The sequence below is a fragment of the Camelus dromedarius genome, chromosome 7 (genome assembly GCF_036321535.1).
Source record: "Camelus dromedarius isolate mCamDro1 chromosome 7, mCamDro1.pat, whole genome shotgun sequence".
Lineage (NCBI taxonomy): Eukaryota > Metazoa > Chordata > Mammalia > Artiodactyla > Camelidae > Camelus > Camelus dromedarius.
Genome location: NC_087442.1, coordinates 21,675,555 through 21,697,099, shown reverse-complemented (window position 1 = coordinate 21,697,099; position 21,545 = coordinate 21,675,555). Strand labels below are relative to the sequence as shown.

The 21,545-nt window shown below is 39.6% G+C and overlaps 1 protein-coding gene across 1 annotated transcript in view; it reads left to right on the top strand.

The window, feature by feature from the left end:
• SND1 (staphylococcal nuclease and tudor domain containing 1) overlaps positions 1 to 21,545 on the top strand; it is a 379,791-nt gene that overhangs the window by 158,715 nt on the left and 199,531 nt on the right. Inside the window, exon 12 of the mRNA XM_010975627.3 lies at positions 10,576 to 10,676. Within this exon, the coding sequence (XP_010973929.1) occupies positions 10,576 to 10,676 (101 nt within the window). The remainder of the gene's footprint in view (positions 1 to 10,575; positions 10,677 to 21,545) is intronic.

The following is a 21,545-nucleotide window of genomic DNA, read 5'->3' as shown; positions in this document are numbered from 1 at the left end:
GTACATATTTTCATTGTATATCTTATTCCAGCTAACCACTCGTTTATTTTTTAACCTAATCTTGTTTTTCCCTCCTCCAAATGAAATTTTAAAATCTTTTAAGAAATTTATGGTTTGAAAAGTTGAAAGTGCCCCATAATTGTACCTTTGAAGGTAAGCTCTAATGATGTTTGGTGTATTCCACTAGATTCTGTTTTTATATTCCTCCAAATAGGATTATAGGTACCCTGTGTATTTGCTTTGTTCATTTGGATACGTTACCATAGCAGAATATATAGATCTCATTTGTTTTCAACAGCTATAGCATATTTATTGGTACATGCTTGTAATACAGTAGGAAAAAATTGCTGTGGTCACTGCCAGCTTAGAACTTGGGCTAGGGTGAGAGCACAACTTGTAATTATGCATTTGTATTAAACTACTCTGGATGCAAAGGACAGAATCTTGTACATACATCTTTGTTTCTATAGACTAAATTCCTAGAAGTGGAACTGCCAGGTCAAAAGGCATCCACATTATTAAATGTTAGTCCAATTGCCAGTTTGACCTCAAAAGATGTACCAATTGAGGTTCCTACCAACAAGTAAAAATGCCACTTAAAGCAGCACATGAAAGCTGAACATGCGTTAGACAAAAGTGTGAACAACAGTGATTAAATGCAACTGGTGAACTAGATAGAGGTGGGAAATTATGGTGGGATGCAACGAAAAGTTTCCCAAAAGTGTAGTCTACACATGCCGCATCTCCATGGGAACTCTGTTCCTCATAGAGGGAATGTGTCAGAGCACAAGATATGCAAAATTGTTTGACGATTTTATAGGAAATCAGAGAGCTATAGACTACTCTATCCTATGCTATAATTGCCTTTCAGAAATGGTGAAGTGGGTCCATTTAGTTAGACTTATGGTACCTAGGAAGCAAAAAATAGATATTTCACATCCTGAGAAAGATGGAATAATTTGTGCTCCATGACTATCTGAGACTGCTACTCCTTTATTAGTGGGTTTTGGGACATGACTTCTAATTATTATTGCCTTTAGATAATCATCTCTTTTCCTGAGAGATGGAAGTATCCTCTTGAATTCTTTAAAGAGATTGTGGAGTTGTCTGGCCTCTACATGGCTTGTGCTGCTAAGTTATTGCCTCATGGAGTACTTGGGTAGAATAGCCTAAGTTAAAAAATACACACACACTCATATTTAAATGTGGCAAGATGCCATGTTTAAATAAAAGTACACAAAATTTACCATCTTTACCATTTTTAAGTGTACAGTTCAGTAGTGTTAAGTATAGTCACATTGTCCTTCAACCAATCACTAGAACTTTTCCATCTTGCGAAACTGAAATTCTACACCCATTTAACAACTCCCCCCAGCCCCTAGGCACCACTGTCTACTCTGTTTCTTTAAGTTTGACTACTCTCAGTACCTTATTTAAGTGAAATCACATATTCTTTTTTGTGACTGGCTCTATTAGCATGACATCCTCAAGATTCATTCAAAGTCTAAAATACGTCAGAATTTCCTTACTTTTTAAGGCTAAAAAATATTCCATTGTGTGTATCTACCACAATTTGTTTGTTCATCCATCAGTGGACATTCGGGTTGCTTTCACCTTTTGGTTATTTTGAGTAGTGCTGCTGTGAACATGGGGTACAAATATTTTTGAGGCCCTTGATTGAATATATCCAATAGAATTGCTAGATCTTATGGTAATTCAGTTTTTAAAGTTTTCAGGAGACCCCAGTGATACTTTTTTGCTTTCTGTCTCTGATATGTTAATAGTGGAAATGAAAGAATTGTGAGTCTGGAAGAAGGCTTCTTTGTTCATACAGCTGCCTAGAGGTAGCTTACTTCATAATTTTAAGCTGTTTGGGATGCAGATGGTGCCTTTGACCTAGGCTTATGTTCCAGTGCTAATCACCTAGGTTCCTAGTATGTGTTTGTGGGCTGAGGAGTTGGCTGTATGCATATACATATACTGCTCAAGAGACCAGATTTTGGAGGTGGACACAGATGCAATGCAGGATGGTCTTTGATCAGTGTCCCTGTGTAGTTTGAGATGTTGACCTCAGGTATTAATGCTATGCACACTGTGCTTTTGAGCAAGGAACTTCATTTTATTTAGTAGGCCTCTAACTTCTGTGTGAAATACCGGGAGAAGGAGGCATGTCTAAAGGAAGAAAGGCCTGTGATGTTAACACCTGACTATCGTGGAATCTTTTTTTAGCAACAAAACCAAGAATAATTTATATAATGGAAGAGCTGTATCTTTGGGCTATTTTTCTTTGTTCCATTGGCAGGCATTCCTTAAGAATTATATTTTTCTTCATAATTCTCTTTTGAGGTCATAACACTTCTTTTAGTCCAATTCACCATTCGAACTCTCGCCTTTAGTTAACTCACCTGAATGTATGTTTCCTTCGATTGACTTCTAACTGCCAGCTCCCGGGCTTGCTGGAGAAATGGGTCTGCCGTTCCCTGAATAGTAGTGGATGCAGGATGCCTCTTCTGTGCTGGCTTTGCTCCCCCAAGCAATACCTGGGCCCCAGAGCAGCAGGAATTTATCGGAACTCTTGGCCACATGAATACTTCAGCTCCCACTTTTATTGCTCAGGTTTCCCAATTTGGCCTTTGGTGAGTGGAAACATTTGCCTTCATAGATGGGCACATATTTGCAGGGAATATAATTTAACCTTTTTATTTTTATCCATGTCTTAAAAGCATGCCTTTTTTTCCTGCCAGTAATTCTTCTTAGATGCCATTAAGTAAAATCCTTTTCTTCATGTCCCTGAGCATCTCATCTCAGTTTATTACAGCTGTTGTTTTAAAGACTGGGTGACATTGTGTGTATTCTAGAAGTATCTCTGTATATTTGTGCTGCTTGTGTGGCTGGAACTCCTCCAGGGAGAGTTCTGGACGGAGTGATTTAATTTCCCCTGACTGCTGCTGACCTTGGAAATTTTGGACACAGATGACTGTGATTGACACTTGTATAGAGGAGAAAAAAGACCCACGTTCAACCTTTATCCTCTGGAGGAAGGCAGTGGGAGATGGTAGCTCTGAGAAGAAGAGACATGCAGGGGACACGTGGGACAGTTCCCAGTAGTGTTACTGGAGTTCCTGGCATTCTCTCAGAGGGACTAACTGTGTGGTATTAAAATTAGGTGTTGGGATAACTTATACCATAATACAGTAATGAGTAATCGAGTGGTTGGAGCTTTAGGAGCATTAATGCAAACACAGATTACACTTCTTAGATACATGTGTAGGTTTATAAGGACTTAAGAATCAAGAGGATTAATGGAAATGCTTGCAGCTGTGAGGTTATTCGCAAATAGTAAGTTCTGTTTTTCTGTGTGATCCTCATCAGATCTACCTGAAATATTTTCAGGTGTCAGAACTTCATTTCCCTGATGATCTTTATGTGTGCTTGTTATTTACCTCATACATAAATTGTGCGTCATATTTCAGGCCATTTTAATGTTTTGTTGTTGTCAGGTTGGTTATCACTACTTCTAGAAATCTTTGCCAATCTCTAATGGCCCCTGAGATAAAATGTCTTCATGTACATTTGTGGTTCTCATGGCTGGTATGCTTCTAATTAAATATTTACCAAACTGAGTGTTTATCAGGAAGTGGTGATGTCCACTTAAATGAATGCCTGATGTCAGGTAGAGGTTCTTAGCATCTCCACAGGCCCTGCATGAAGCTGGAGTTTACCTTTCCTCTCAAAACAGATTAATGCAGCTGTCCATCCAACAAAGGGGTGGGGAGTAATGAGTTCATTTTGTCAGAAATGCATCAAATAAGAAAAGTCGACTGTGCTCACAGAGGTTTGGGAGCATACAGGTTAAAAATTCCATTGATGAAAATGAAATGTGCTCAAAATAGTTCTGACTCTGTGGGGGAGTTGGGAAGGGTGATTGTAGATGGGAGAGAACAACATAAATACATGGGAATAAACAACCGGCCTTAGCACCTAATTACAATGGTTTCGAAGTGGGTGTTACAGAATACATCTAGGATGGATTGGAGAGGTGAGAAAGGAACACTGGTTTATGTCTCCTTATCTTTGCAGTGTAGACATGTACTTTTTTGTCAGTGTATCTGTAGAAGTTCTTTTAAGACACATCACAGCTAAAAGATGTCCTAATGGAACATACAGATTACGACTTTTGATTGTGCTTGTAACATAAGTAGTTCACGTCTACCAGTTGCTCGTTTTCTTTCTAATAATATCAGCACTCAGCAGAAACATGAATCGTAACTACAAAGGCAGACATTTCTTTAACCCGAGTTTCCAGTTACCATCCATCCGTTAGAATACACTTCAAACACGAAGATGAAGAAGAATTCTGCAATTATGTCAGCAAATCAAGGATAAAGTCCAGGCATTGAGTTGGCAGAAGTCACTGAAAAGTATCTGCATCAAGTATTGAACAGAATATATTTTACAATGATAATTCTAAATTAGAGGAATTTTTTTCCTTTATGTATGCATTTATTCTCACACCTGAAATTGTTTTTTTGGAACTGTAGAATTACACAAAAACCTTATTTTTCTTTTCTAGTCTACTCAGGTAATGGAGTTTTTAATAAGAAATAGAATGGTAAACATTTTAGTTTTTACACCATATTTTTTCACATTTGCTTTAAGAGTGTTTACAAGGATTTGTAAAATACAACAAAAGTTCCTAGGTTAAAATAGAGGAAAATATAACCACAAGAGGTAATCAGAGAAAAAAAAGGTAGATCATATAATAGAGGAATGAGGCTGAGACTCCTGTCCCTTAATGTAGAGTCTAGGCATGTACAGTCCAGTGCCGTGACCAGAGCCGTATGTGGCTGTTGTGCACTTGAAGTACTGCTGGGCCAAACTGAGGTATGTTGTACCCACAAAACACACACAGGATGTCAAAGACTATATCCATGAAAGAAAGGAAAGAAACTCAATGCTTGAAAAAATATTGGTTATATGTTGATATGATAATGTTTTAGATACTGAGTTAAATCAGAAATATTATTAAAAAATAACTTCATTTCTTTTTCCTTTTTTAAGGCTGCTAATGTAAACACAGGTTGCTCTCATTTGTGACTCTTGTTGTATTTTGTTGTGTCCTAGACAGTATAGTGTCTGTCTGACATCCTCTTATGAGAGTTTAGCTTGTATCTGAACAGATCTCTCAGCTGAGCACATGCCCAGCAGCAGGACCAAGAGGCTCCTTGGCAGGTTGTTTTGAAGCTTATCCTATATCTAGATGAATGGGTGACTGAAAATGTTTCAAAATAAATCTTTTTAATCTAATTTTTTTTAAAAGAATAATTATATAAGGTGCTTTTTAGCAGGGAAAAAGGATCAAGAATACATGAACTAAATATTGAGGAGTATTAACAGAAGGTTCTGTTATGCCCAGAGCAAATGGAAACTTGGTTGGTCTCTGTTCATTGTCTTCCCAATGTTGTAAGGCAAGGAATATCCTCCCCAAATACCTCTTCTAGTTAATCTGTTAATTGAGATGATTCTCTGTTTCCCACTGTGCTTCAATTATTGTTGGTGAGTAAAATCTTCAATAACTGGTACTTACAAAGTGAATCTGAAAAGTGTCTAAGTAAGTACTAAATAGTGTATCATTCTTTAAAATAAGCCATATTTATTTTTAAGTTGTGATGATTATGTATGAGGTATATACTCTTGTTTGCTGAGGCTCCTGAAGGGGAAAAGTGTGCTTGAGTGTTTCTGCCAATGATTTCAGTAGTCTAATGTTTTAAAGTCAGCATGCATCTTATTTATGCCTGTATGTATATATGCATGTATGTATTTATCTCACTGATAACTTACTTAGCACTTACTGTATGCCAGGCTCTCCTCTAAGAAAATCAGTATATGTTTACCTAAAAGTAAATGACACATAGAGCTTACTATGAGTAAGGCTCTGCTCTGAATGCCTCGTGTATATTAATGCATTTCTTGTTGTAGCGGTGAGATAGGTAGAGTTATCCATGTTGAACTGAAGCACAGAGAAGCAAGGTAGCTTTTGCAGGTTCACACAGCATATATCGAGAGTTGCTGGGAACCAAACCCTGCAGCCTGCTGGCTCCAGAGTCCATGCTCTTACCTAAGCTGGGTGAAATACTTTGTTCTACTTTTGTCTCCTGGCTGCTTCAGCCAGGCTTGCCCAGATGATGATGTGTTTTGTTTTTCTCCTGAGAGTGACAGGCTGTATAAAAGCTTATCTCATGAGGCAGGGTATTTTTTTTTTTAACAACTCTTTGTGAATTTATGATTGACCACATGGAATAATGGGTGGGATTATATGTAATTATGCAAAAGAGCCTCATATAACAGCCTGAACTCAGGCTGTGGCCTGGAAATGTGTATCTTTTGTGCATAGGTAGTTGAGATTTTGTCATTTCATTATCATTAGCAGCATAAAATCTACAAAGGTCTTTGGTGGTTTGACACTATAAGTTGAAGAACATTGTACTAGATGGTCAGAATTCCTTAGGTGTGGGCGGCATGTATTCTGTTGTAATAGTTTCAGACTTCTTGAGAACCCCTTTGAGAAATAATACGGGAAATTACATGTGTTTTTCTTAACCTAAAGCTTTAGTCCAGTTTCAAAATACTTCTCCCCTCCTTCATGCTTTACATTAATATATAAAACAGAATGGTCACAGCTTGACAAAGTGGTCTTCAAAATGCCTAACCTTCTCATTTCAGAAGTATCCTTCAGAATTTTATGTCTGACTGGGTTCCTAATTACATATATCTGTTCATGAAACAAACATTCACTGTGTACACTCCCACTGTACTGACCGCTTGATGACAGTTGCAGTGAATAAAAGGCATGGTTTTCCCTCTCCTGGAGCTTATGGTCTGTCTGTATTCATTTATTATAGTAAATGTAAGCTGGGAATTACACCAGTCTAAGGAAACCACATCTGGCAAAATTATCTTTTAGAATTCTAGAGTTGAGTAATGCTCTAGTGCTCTCATTTACCAGGTGAAGAAAAGTGAGGCCCAGAGACATGATGTGACTCATTCGTAGGAGAATAGGAGGTGAAACCAAGTGGGAACCCTGGGCTCCCTGTGGTCCTTGCTGTAAAGAGGGATCAGGCCCTGCCTTCGTGTCATGTACATGAAAATTTCGGCATGCCCATCATTCCAGGAGTATTTTTGTTGGAAAAATGAGGGGCACGTTTGCATTAGCCCATTACTTCTTTTTAACTCACGCTATGCCGTACGTAATCACCCACGGGCACAAAATTTGGGTTATTGGTTATTCCGAGGGAGGCGTTGCTAAGATTTGCAGTTGTTTTAATTGAAACTGCTCTTTTTGAAGTGATTGACAAGTCAGGGATGAGTATATCGAGATGAAGCAGGGGAACAGATCTCAGAATCCCCAGGAGAGGGACATAAATGCTAATTACACGTTGACTTTAATTCCTGGTTTGTCATATCTGTCTGCAGGTGTGTGTGTTGGCTGTGGGCTATTCTCAGGGCCTCATTTGTATTTAAGATTTTCTTTAATACTGTTACCTCCCTGATGAGCTCTTTAATTTCTGACTTACGGTTCTCTTTTTCTAGAATTAATTGACCGATGGATGTAGAATGTAGTTACTGGTTCTTCTGGTTATTGAAGATGAAAGATTTAAAGGGGGTGGGGGTCCTGCCCACTGATTTCTTTTGAAGACAGTTTGGGGATAGCATGCCTTTTGGCCTGGAAGGTGAGATGCTAAGGTGTTCATTTTTGTTTGTTACTCTTAAACCTCCATCATCACCACCACCGCCACTACTCAAGTGGTTTTCCTGAGTAATTAGCATGCTCCCAGGGTAGAGAGCTGATGGTACTCTGTGCCGTGTGTATTTGCGCTGATGAGCTGCTGTCCCACTCCTGTCTGCTGAGGAGGAGGCTTGTCATTGGCAGGTGCAAGGTAACCTTGAGATTCACTTAGTTTATTTTTAAGCAGGGATGAATTTTTGCCCCCTGGTAGTAGAATTGAGGGCTCAAGCTTATTACCCGATGGTTTGGATGAAAACACAAAGAAAAGTGAACATCTCCACATATTTTTTGACCTCCCACTGAATGACCCAAAATGGACCCTACCCTGTGGCTATGCCCCTTTTAAGCTTGGCCCTGAGTTACTTTACATCCCATGGTGTGGGCACATTTGTGGTTTAGCTCCTGTATGCCTCTTATTTCCTGTGTGATTTTTGCCATAAGCTTCGAGAGGTTTCCTCATGCTTTCCTGGCCCTCTTCCTGCTTCTTCTAGTTATCAGGCCTTGCCAGAGGAGAGTCCAGGGCGGATCAGCATAGACCGCGTGCAGAAAACTTCTTCCCCTCCCAGGGATTTGGCTGAGTCGCCCATGCTTCTCTGTGTGTAAACCTCCCATTCCTTGCCCTGTCTTGACCTGTAATAAGTCTGGCCAGCTGCCTTCAGGGAAACTGTTAAAACCTCTTTGTTGGAAGTACCAGTTTTCAACCCTGTCTCTACCCCGCTTGCCATCTGATCACACTTGTCACATTTATCGTCTCCTTCGCTTTAGACAAGGTGAACAGACTGAGCAGTAACGTCAGTGTAGACAACTGACTTGAGGAGTCATCTCGGTATTTTCTTCTTTCTGTGTTACTGTGTTATGACAGTACTTCTCACAAAATTTACTTACCTTCGGCCCTTAATTGGCTTTCTCTCTGATCTGGTTCCTTGTTGCTTTTAAAATGTGATTAGATGATGAGTTCAAGAGAGTGAGCTGACAGTCAGAATTTTGAGGCAGCAGTCCTTCTCCAAATTTCCATATTCATTTTTCAAACAGGTTTTCTGGGGAACAGGCAGTTGGGAAGGATTTTGCTGGTGCTCACCCGCAGTGTGGCTGAACTTGGTGCTTGTGCAACATGCCGTCTTTAAGCTGATCAGTAGAAACTAAAGATATATTTAGGTTTCCTGGGCTTTGAGACTGTGGTGATGGCTCCAGGGTGCTGGACCCGTGTATCTCCTCTGTACTGGTATATAAACCTTGGCCATGACCAAAGCCAAGCATGTACCTTAATTCTATAAAATAGACCCTGTATGTTACCTAACGGATACCACATATGCCTTTATTTTGACACATAAACATATTTTCTTGAAAGGTTTCCTAAAGAAAAAACATTGCTTAGTGTGTCCATATCCATAGATTGAATATATACTAGAATTAAGCAGCTTTCTTATTATAGTTTCTCTCTTCCTGACGGAAATTACATGCAGCCTTTCTATAGAGGCATTTCACATTTGTAAAAAACAGATTTTCAGAGGAGGCTGGAAAGGTTAAAGAACTGCTTTACCATAATGTCTAGGAGTCCTGCAGGAAAGCTCCAAACCTCTTCTCTCTGGGGCCTTTAATGTTCAGCCATTCGTCTTTCTCTTATGGTATCAGTTCTCTTTTTAGGTTCATAGCATCTTTTAGGCTCATAGCATAAATGAACAGAAAGTACAGAGAATTCCCATATCCCCTCTTCGCCCTCCATACATGCCTCCTCCTCTGCTGTCAACAGCCTCCGTCCTTAGTGGAACGTGTCTTATTGACACGTCATCATCTAAAAGTCTGTGGTTTACTAGGGTTCGCTCCTGTTGTTGTACGTTGTATAGACTTGGGTAAACATATAATGACACGTGTCCATCATTATAGTTTGGCACAGGATAGTTTCACTGCTGTCAACGTCCTCCGTGCTGCATCTGTTCATCCCTGTCTTGTCTTCCTAACCCCTGGCAACCACTGATCTTTTACTGTCTTCGTATTTTTGCATTTTCGTACAATATGCAGCTTTTTGATGGACTTCTTTCCCTTAGCAGTATGTATTTCGGATTCCTTCGTGTCTTTTCATGGCTTGATAGCTCACTTCTTTTTAGTGCTGAATAATATTCCATTGTCTTCATGAACCACAGTTTATTTATCCACTCACCTACTGAAGAACATGTTGGTTGCTTCTAAGTTTTGGCATTTATCCATAAAGATGCTGGAAACATCCATGTGCAGGTTTTTGTGTGGACCTAAGTTTTCAACTGTTGGAACGAATGGTGAATGTTTGTTTAGTTTTGTACAAAACCGCCTCTTAAAGTGGCTGTACGGTTTTGTATTCCCAGTAACAGTGAATGAGAATTCCTTTGGTACACATTTTCCCCTGCACTTGTTGTCAGTGATGGGGATTTTGGCTGTCCTAATAGGTGTATAGTGGGAACTCTTAGTTGTTTCAATTTGCCTTTCCCTGAAAACATCTTTTCATATGCTTATTTGCCATTTGTCTTCATCAGTGAGATGTCCAGGTCCTTTGTCCATTTAAAATTGGGTTTTTATTTTCTTATCATACTCACTTTCTTCCTATATTTTGGATAACAGTCCTCTATCAGAGATGACTTTTACAGGTAATTTCCCCCAGTGTGTGGTTCAGCTCTCTTTTGATTGTTTTTTAAATCCTTACACACAGAAAATCATACTGTGAACGAGGTTAGCTTTTACGGCTGTGTAGGCGAACGTGACTACTAGTGAATTTGCCGTGTTGCAAATTCTCAACTACCCTGATTCTTTATTTTCAGGTCAATGTGACTGTGGACTACATTAGACCAGCCAGCCCAGCCACAGAGACGGTGCCTGCCTTCTCAGAGCGGACCTGTGCCACCGTCACCATCGGAGGGATGTGAGTGTTCGGCTGACAGCAGCTCGGCTGTAGCTGAGAGTTCTTGCCTCACTTAACTCTCCTCCCTTTCGCCCTGATTTGCTTTCTGTTACTCTTAACACAGTGGCTTGTAACTGTCGCGTGCCTGTGTAGCACTTCGTTTGCAGAGTGTTCATAATCACTCATTAGTTAATCATGTCCTGTCATTATTGTTGGTATTTAAGATTTATTGGGCTCTGTGGGCTTGGGACTAAGTTAGCACTCATTCTTACTCTTAATACTGCCATTTACTGAGTGTCAATCAGGCTCTTAGGTACTATCCAAAATTAGAAAGATTCTCTGCATAATAGTTTAGGAAGCTTAATTGTAAACCAGAAAAAAAAAACAAAACAAAAAACTCAGAGAGGTTAATTGAGCATTTTCTTTGTAGAGACGTAAGCAATCAGTAGATGGCAGGGTCTTCCTCTTCTGCTCTGCTGCCTGTGTCCCGGTCTTACTCCAAAGGCTCTTGGGAGCTTTGTTGATGAACAGGGGACCATCCGAGGGACCTTATCTGATGGGGGAGGAGGAAGCCTGCCGGGCTGTGCTTCCACAATAAATGTTAGAACAGTCAGTCCCCAGTAGCAATTCTAGCTGCATAAAATAGACCAGCGTGGTAATTGGTTCCCTCTCTAGTTAACAGTCTTAACTGCTGTTTGTTACCAAACTGGTATTTTTCTTTTCTTTTTAAGGGGGCACGGTGGAGGGGAAGAAGAGAACAGGTTTCTCATCAAAACAGGGATTGTCTTATTGAAAGTACAATGAAGCCGTTAGCAGAAACACCTCTCTCTAAGCTCTAGCATGCCTCTGAGAGAAAAGAGGATCTTGTCTCTAATTTACTTTCTAAAAGCTCTCCTATCAAATGGGAGCTCCCCTCCCCACCCTTCCCCCCCAGCTTGTGCTGTTCATTTTTGGAAAGAAGTATTTTTAGCTACCCTTACCACTGCTATACTCGTTAATGTTCACACAGCACTCGGAGACTTCATTTTTGTTGAGAGGAACTGAATATAGGCTTTTGATGTCATTACCTTAGCACCAGCACAGGCATCAGGTTGTTTTTAGAAGCAGGTTCTTGAGAAATTAACGTTTTTTGGAATGGGGGAAACTAGGAAATATTTTGCGTATTCTTCTATCTGTATAACTTGCAGTGATGATTATTACCAATTTTTCCCCAGTTTTTTGGAGCTTGATGCATGCTTTCCTACTACAGAGAGCTGGAAGGTGTAATTCCGCTATGTTAAAATTACCATAGTTGCAAACAAGGAGTCCTCTCAAATAACCACTCCCCCTATCTAATTACTGGTAAAAACATCATTACTACTGTCAAAATGCACATCTTTTTATTTTTGGCAGATGACTTCCATTCATCTTTATCTAATGACCCATTAGAGTGGGTTTTTTGTTTGTTTGTTTGCTTACCATTGAGGCATATTTTCACAGTAAATTTACACTTCTTAAAATTAGATATTCTGTATGAGTTCTAGAGGGGAGTTAACCTTGACCTCTTTATCTCCAAGTTCTTATAATCAGATTGTAAAGTTTATTTTTGTATGATTTACCAAAGTGTTTGGTAATCAAAGGTACCTCAGATTACACCAGCCTGGCAGGGTACCTGGGTACACTGAGTTTCCTTATAGATTTGTTTCCACTCAGCTGGACTTTATGAGTAAACCGCTGGGTGGCAATTGGGAGAAAAGCGAGGATAAACTAATATTATTTGAATCTAACCCTTGCTAGATAGTAAGCTCCCTGAAGATAGGAATTTTTGTCGCTTTTGTTCCCTGCTGTAGTCTCAATATTCACCAGATGGTAGGAGTTCAGTAAACTTATGAATGATATGTTTCCTGTATTTCAAAATACCTCTGTGAATTATAGCTGGGAATACTTAGATGTCTCATTACCTGGGACAGCAATTTCTTAGCTACAGGTTTGTTTTAATCTCATCAATATTCGAAAACTTTTATCTGATTGCTTTCCTCTTTTGTTTGGTTATTGAAGGATCAGTGCCAAAGACAGTGCATTGCGAGTCTGCTTTTTATGTCTGGGCCTTACTCATGGCATCTCTTTATTTTCCCATGGCCTTGATTTTGTTTTTTTTCCCTTGAATTTTCTATACTTAAATCATTCCAAATAATACTATAGAAAAGTGGAGGTATTAATAATACTGACCAAATACTCAGCTTATATTTAGAATTAAGGTACACTAAAAACCTTCTGACCTTCAGTGGTTAGTTATTCAGAAACATTGGCTAGAGCCGGGGATTTATTTTTATCTCAGATACATTAATTTCATTTTACACAAAAATGTACATACATCTCCAAATCTTTGTTATACGGGCAGCAAGGATCAGCTATTTGATACCCTGGTGAATTGCATAACTTCCTCTTTGGAATGATGACTCAAAACATTAATTATGGAATCCTAAATTTTTATGATTTACACTACTGTCATCTGTTACAGTTTTCCTGCACTCATTTTTGGACACTTTGCAGCTATTTTAGGCCATTCCTCTTATTAAACCTTTTTAAACTGTTCACCTATTTTCATAAATGTGCATTCTTTTTGTGCTCATATTTCAATTTGATAAAATATTTAATGAAGTACGTAGTTAAAATGACCGTTGTAAATCTGGGGACAGAAGTGCACAGGTGTATTAGAGTGGCCCTCAGTCACTAACGGGCATCAAGGTCATAGAATGTGCAGGTCAGTTGCGGGAAGGAGGGCTGTTGATTAGAACTTATCTATAGTTACACGCTGCGTCTCTCATGACAGGCTTTAGGCTTTGTTCAGCCTGAAGAAGTGCTGTAGAATTAAGAAGTGACCCAATCTAAATTACGTCTTTAGGCTCATATACCTCCATGTGGGCCTTCGGAGCATCTAGAGGCCTTTCCAGGATTCTCTGACGCTGAAATAGCTTTTCTCAAGCTGCTTATTCCAGGAGGAAGAGAAGGAAGAGGCAGATGAGATGGCCTTCTTTCAAAGCAGAATTTTTGGGGGGATGGGAGGCGAGTGGTAATTAGGTTTATTTATTTTAATGGAAGTATTGGGGATTGAACCCAGCACCTCGTGCATACTAGGCACACACTTTACCACTGAGCTGTACCCTCCCCCTGAAGCAGATTTTTAAATGTATTTCACATGCCAAAGTGTGTGGATTATCTGTATCCTCAGTAGGGTTAGGTCTAATCCTTCTGCTTTGTCTTGCTGTCCGAGAGGGAGTCGAGTCACATGGTCCTGGGGTGACCTCTCTGGTGTGACATAGTCTTCAGCTCCCTGTCTCTTGCCCTCTGGGGAATCAATGAAAATGAGGTTCATCATTCCTCTAGTAGATTAAAATTTTTTCTTGATTAACTTCACTACAGAGTTGGCAAGAGTTGTTATCTGTTAATCAAAACAGTTTAAATAAAAAATAAAAAGATCAAACTTTGAGTTGTTTCTCGTTCTCTGGCTCCCAGGTTGGGAATTAGCTGATCCTTTCAGGCCTGGATTGTGACATGAAGCTGTCAAGATGGCGCTTCCTGTTAATTACTTTTTATTGTATTTAAGACACTTAAATAACTCTTCCTGTGATTTAGTCTTCTATGTAATTAGCTTCAGTGATTAAAATCTCATTCTTTGGTTATTGCCAGAGCCTTCTTGAAGAGTGAGAGTTCTGTGGGTGACCTTTACTTGTGCTGGACTCCACATTTACTTTGAGCTCCAATTTGGTGAACACATAGAATCTATTAACTCGTTGCCTGTGTCTTTTCGTCCATCACATTGAAAAGAAAAGTGTTTAAAGAATCATTCACATCTATAGAGGGGCACCTAAAAATATAACTTGGGGTCAATCCTCTCACATAGACACTCATAAATGCCACCACCCCATCCCCCATCCCTGGAAAATTATCACTTACCCAGTAGATACATTGTCACTGAGGTACTGCCCCTTTGCTTCTCATTATGTGAAGTATTTCACAACAGTGGGGGACGATAGACATGGCCCATTTTGAAAAGTGATAGACGGCACAGAGGTGGAACCTGGGGAGTAGGAGCAGTTGGAAAATGCTTGTCTTCTGCACAAGATCAGTTTTTTGAGAGGTGATTTGGATTTTGTGACAGCAGTTTTTTGAAATATTATTTCAGTCTGCTGCTCCCCTGCCCTGACCATTTCTATTCCCCATCCCATCCATGCAAAGCCACTGCCATCCATGGGGTTCTTACTACCAGCGGTATTATGGAAGGTCTGTTGGTCCCGGGACATCTTAGTTACCTCTCTGCTATAATGATTATTACGTCACAGATGAACAGCCATGTTTATGAATTTCCTTTACGTCCCTTTGGCCTCTTCACAGATGGTTTGTCTTTATTACATTTACACAGACCACTATATTTACATAGAGCACTGTATATATTACTCTACCTTTATGTATTTATATATTACACTAGCGAGGAATCAGACTTTTGTTTTTTGTTATTTTTCCTCTTTATTGGTTCAGTTTGCAGGGATACTTCTTTCCTCGGCTGTTCTATTAGTGACTGAAGCATGAGGTTAGGTCTTGTCCTTCTTCTAGAATAATGCTTTTCTAATCCTCGTTCAGTTTTTCTCAGCCATAGCAGGAATAAGTGTCATTCAGCCCCTAGCTTTTCTGGCTTGAGTTCTGTGGCTTTAAAGCTTTCGCTGTCAGGCCAGATCTTAAAACCTGACTTCCAAATTCAGCATAGGAAGAACATGGCTTCCTGAAACCCTATTTTCTACCCTTGTGCTCTTGCTCACCAGGTGGCCCCCAGAATCCTGAAGAGATGCTCTTTCCGTACCTGACGTAGTAGTAATTTCAGTGGCTTGGCCAGGAGGTAGTATTTGGGTTGTAGCCACTGCTTTTCTGCACAGATTTATTGCTTACACTTCATCAACTTTAGTGGAGTACTCCCCCACCACACACACAGCTTTTCCTGCTCTGAAGGAAAAAGAAGACATCAGAGTAAGTGTTCCTCCCCCTGCCTAAATCATAAACACGTAACCAACCTTCACCTCTGAAAAGAGCACCTTAGATTGTTTTCTGGGCATCATAGGCTGCTTGATTTATGAAATTGTGCTCCTTCTGCTATGTCGAATAGTAGAATTCTGCCTATCGACCATTCTGACATTGGAAACATCAGTGGCATTTAGAATACTTTGGAAAGAAATAATGGAATAACTATACCTGTTTCCTGCTGGCTCAAGTACAGCGATCCTATCAAGAGACCGGCCCCATAAAGCACCGTAAGAAGGAACTTGTTTGTCTCAAAGGGTTTGGGTGGGAGTCAGGAAAACACTGTTTAGTTTCTGACAGATCTTTCACTCAGATGTTTTGTGGCTGTCTATTTATGGGAATCTCATGCTGCTGAGTCTTTTTTTTTTTTTTAAGACGTGACAGTTTCAGATTATTGTAGTACCATCATCACTATATGGAAGTTCAATTAAGCTTTTCATAATGGGGCACAGATCTTACAAATCAGCAGAATCCTTTGCTTAGCAAGAGTGTTCTTTCTCCCCTTTTCCTTTGTTCTTTTTTTCAGTATCAGTTGAGTTAGAACGTCAAGTAGTGGATGGTGGTATTTACTGAGCCTATCATTGGGAAGCGCCCCCTGCCTGCCCCCCCCCCCCCAGTCTATTTCACAAAGTATACCGTTGAGAGCCTGGGAGAAAGTGAGGCTTTTCTTCAAATAAGGGGAGCTCATCATCATGGAGGAACATTCTAGAAAGTTTAGAGATACGGATAGTGTTTAATCTCAGAGGTCTCGTTTGGAAAAAGTAGAAATGTTACTCTTCTGATTTCTGTGAGCCCTCAAAATAGCTCACTTGGGGACTGGGCCCAGAGAGGGGACAGGTTACTGCTCTTGGTATCATCTGCTAAGAACGACAGATTGATGTGTTTATTCAGCAAGTATTTGTTGTGGGCCTACTGTGTGCCAGGCACTGGGAATGTAGCCACAGACACAACCTCACGCGTTTCCGTGTGCTGAGGCTCTCCTGGCTGCCCTTCTTTCTCAGGATTCTTGGCTCAGGTTGCTGAGCCGTCAAGAGTCCTTGTTGGGTATCTGGCCTTGCTGCCCACAGAACCTTGTTTTTCATTTAAATGGTACCTGAAAAGGTTCTGTTCTATTCAGATCTTGCCTGGGACTTTGAACAAATTGATCACTCAGAAACAGGTTAAAATACAAATGAAAGATAATTCCTCTTATATCTTCAATTTTTAGATGAGTCAATAACTTAGACTGTCAGTAGACAGAATGAAATACTCAGGTGACTACCCTCTGAAGCCATTTGTCCTTGTCCTCCTCACATTACAGATCTTGGGTCATTCAGTGTTAGTAGAGCTCTGAATCCTGACAGCTCGCCATGGTCCCTGTCCTGCTCCATGTCCTCTTAGGGACCTAAAGAACCACGGACCTGGCTCCTGCCTCCCGGGCAGAGGACTGGATGCTGGCCTTCTGCAGTGTCTGCTTTTCACTCTTTTGGAGGGTTATCCTTATAATTTTATAAATCAACACTATTAACATTTAAATTTTTAGCTTTATATAGTATATTTGCTTTTTAATGTATATGCATTATTAATTCTACCCTTAAACCCTTAGTTTTCTTATCTTTATTTTACCACTGGTGAACTTTATGATCTTCGGGTACTCTGCTTCTGTTTAACTTTATATAGTATCTATGTACCTTCTACTCTGAAAGATTAGGAAATTAGAATGCTTACACTTTTTCTTATTCTTTTTAAAAAGTGAATTTTTTGCTTTTATCAAAATTTATAGCATTTATTCAATTTCTCTGCTATCAGTGTAATTGTCTTCTAACCTTGGCTTGTAAAGTTGATCGTAAATATTTAAACCTATCCTCCCCCACCCCCCATAGCAGTTAGGACTGTGTATGTGTTACTGTTGGGCCCAAAAGTATAATAATGTGATCAGACCTGTAGAAAAATCTATGCCATTAAATCCCCAGAGAAATGTTGAATTAATTCTGTGTGTGTATGTGTGTCTATTTCTCCTTTTTGTACTTCTTCATATGCAGTTGCCACTGTATCTCAGGTCATTCCTTTTGTGATTTTTCCTTTCATTTGTTGAAGAATCTTGATTTTTTTCTCATGTGTTGCATGGTAAAGTTTCTGAATGTCTGAAAATATCTGAATTTTGTTTGTATTCTCAATTTGTTTCATTATAAAATTCTAGCTTCAAAATTATTTTCCTGAAAACTTTGAAGATGATGGGTTCTGTTGCTTCAGCAATGTTTGAGAAGTTCAATTTCTGTTTCTCTAAATGTAGTAGGTTCCCCTCCCCCACCCCCAGATCTGGAAGTATTTTTACAATTTTCAATTTATCATTGGTTTTCCAAAATATTATTAAAATATTTCTAGATTTGTCCTTTTGGCTGCATACTCAATTGGCTTTTCAACTCTGAACATTAATGTCTTCAAAGAGGTTTTTTTGTTGTTGCTTCTTGAATTATTTTCTTTCTTTTGCAGTATTGTATCTTATGATTCACATCTCTAACTTTTCTTCCCATTTTTAAAACCTTTGCATTTTTGTTCTACACTTAAGGAGCTATGTTCAAGTCCTGTTGGTTTATAAGTAACATGGTCCAAATACATTAAAGTATTAAAACAATAAGGGGTAAACTTTCTTACACTTAAAGGAAGAGACTTATCAATACATAAAGACTTAAGAAAAACCTAAAAATGTGAAGTTGAGAAATCTAGAGCAATAACTTCCTTTAGTGTAAGTCACGACTACTTGAGTGGCTTCAAGAACCTTTATGCTTTTCGCTACGTTAAGCTCAGTAGCAACCTGCATATGCAGTCAGAAAAGCTGCAAAGACACTTTTTTCAGAATGAAAACAGTGGATTAATGAAGGCCACACACTGCATCAGACTTTGTTTTGATTGAAATGGTCTCTATTGAAAACAAAGCCCTGTAGCACCTGCTCTAGATGGAGGAGGAGGCATGAGCGCCCAAGTTCAAGGCTGCGATGCGGATAGAGATTTTAATTGTGAGCCATTTTTATTAGGGTTGTTTTTTGCTGGTGCTTAAGCTAGGAAGTTCCACAGGCATTAAATGGTCTGCCTGTAACTCTGTTTGTTGAGGGGTTTTGGTGCTTTGGGGGGATGTGAACTGCTCAGGATCATACATGCAAGTATGTGATGGAAGAATTGCCTGAACTTGCTAGGCAGAGTATTTTTTTCACCGAAGGTCAAAACTCCGCTCCCAGCAACACTGTGGGGATCACAGGGGCGGACGGGGAAGGCCGGCCAGCCCAGCTCTTCTGAATGCTGTTCCTGATTAATTGCTCTGGTGATGTTCCCAAAGCCCACTCATTGTGTCAATAAAGGCCCTTGAGGCGCCCCCGATTCGCCACCAATCTGATCCCATCTGCTTTCTGTCTTTCAGAATTTGTGCAAACTTTCTGATATGCTGTTAACACGCTTTCTTATTTTCCAGCACCATTAGGGCTTTATTCTTGTGCATATCTGTCTTTGCTGTCATTTCAGTGGGACCTTGTAAAGAAAGCCATGTGGACAGAAGTTCTCAATCTGCCATTCCAACCTCCCTCTAGCATTCTTCCTTTATTCCTTCGGATAGTGCGACTGATGTGATAAGGAGAGGGGACATTTGACATGGTTACCAATAAGGACAAATCGTGTGTCTTTTCATGCCATTTCTCAGCCCCTTTCTCTTTACAATTCCTGTGGTCAGCACAGAACAGAGTGGTGAGGGAAATAGGAATGGAGTTTTATAGATTTTTCTATCTCCCAGTGGTGATGCCACTTAACAGGGATTTGTTCCAGTTCATACTGAGTGATTTTTGTTTTGTTTTGTTTTTTTAACATAAGTAAAAAAAAAATTGTAACATTTTCAAAAGTTTAGAAGATGAGGGGGCTGGAAATCACCCATTATTTCATCATGCCAATATAACTTGTTTGGAGATTATTCCCTTTGAGTACTGGTTATTTTTTTAAGAATTTAATTCAGGAACAGGAGAACTTTGACTGTTTAGCATAGTGTTGAGATGAAGGCTCGCTATTGTTGGATCTGAAGATGCTGTGGACATGTTTTTAAAGTAGGCTTCAGAGGTACACACCCTTGAGATTCAGCCTCCACTCTGCTCCCTGAAGGCTGTGCACCCTTGGGCCTTAGTTTTTTCTTCTGGAAGTTAGGTATCATGATACTGCACTCATAGGACTATTGTGAGGATTAAATGTGCTAGTGCATTTGAAGTGTTTACACGATTATCAAGTACTTAAATGAACCCTAAGCCCGGCCTCTGAACTGGTCACTGACCTAATTTCAAGTCTAGACGTCTCTTCTGTCCTTTCTCTTTGTCACCTCTCCTACATCTCTGGCTATTTTTCACGCAACATTTTCCTTTTTCAAGATTGTTCTTGAATGTTTTTCTGTTCCATCCTCTTAACTCTTCATGATCCCATCCTCCTCGCCCCCCAAGCCTAGCCACTGATAATATTTCTTCCTCACAGATTAGCTTGATTAAGATACAGAAAATGGTATGCAGAACATGCTCAAAGGTTAGTTTAAAAAAAAAAAAAGCCACGTTGGATTGTGGTTAGATTTTGTTGTACTGGTCCATTGCAGTTGTTCCTTGGCAGACACTTTGGTTTTGGATTTATCTCTTTTCTCATTTTTTCAGTTGCCACTAAATTTTCCTTCTAAATATTCAGTGTATACTCTGTTCACCTAAGGCAGTGATGACTAATAAGTACTTCCATAAAGGTAGAAGTAGAAATTCATGAGTAATTTCTTAAAATACCATCTTTATTTAGTGATTTCTTCAATTATGTTTCTTTGTTTTGTTTCGAGGGGGAGGTAATTAGGTTTCTTTACTTATTTTTTAATGGAAGTACTGGGGGTTGAACCCAGGACCTTGTGCATGCTAACCAAGCATGCGCTCTACTACTGAGCTATTACCATGAGTAATTTTTAGTGTCTCAAGAGGTTCAACATACATTTACCATTGAATAGGGACAATACTTATTCCTTAGTGAAAACAGTTTATTGAGTGATACCTTTTAAACCAAGAGGTGTGCTAACAAGCAGACTACCTGGGTGTCCTTGCTTGCATGTACCTACTTCCTACCTGTATGTATGAAACATTTAAAAGGCAGAGGGCTACTGACTGTTTTGGGAAATGCTGCTAGTCGGTACCCCCATCTTAAAAGTCTTACTGTAAGTCAGGTTTTTTGAATCTTGTAGAATGATCCTCTTTGCTGTGATGCTTTTGTGTAATTTTTTTTTTTTTTTTTTTTTTTTGCCATCAGTGTGTTTGTTTACAGCAAGTGGAACGTGGAGGGATTTAGTAAATATCTGGACCTTAAAGGGCAACATGCATGTTAGAATTTGGAGATGTTTAATGATATGTACTTCATAAAGGGCAAAGGAAACCTGGGACTGCCTTTAATCAAGTTTCCAGTGTGGGTTTTACGTGGAGCCTTTTGGCTTTCTGATCTACCTGTTTATATATCTGCTGTGATTCAGCAAACGACTGCCTTAATGTGAGCTTCTGTGGGGTAAAATTGTGATTTATAAACCATCACGTATCAGGTCAGCGGCAAGGGGAATTAATTACATTGCAGTTCTTACACCATCCCTCTTCCTTCCAAAACAAAAATCATCTTGACATTGACTGCAGAATCAGTTTTTCCCCTTAAAGTAAGAAGCACCTATGTAAAGCATTTATCCTTGTCACACTTTCTGAGAAACCTTCCTTTGAAACTGGGTTCCTTCGTATGTCACTGAGCACAGGCTGTGGCTATGGAGAGGTGAGACCATTTGAGTGAGGGTTGACCACAGAGGCTCTGGAATGGCTTACTGTATTTCAC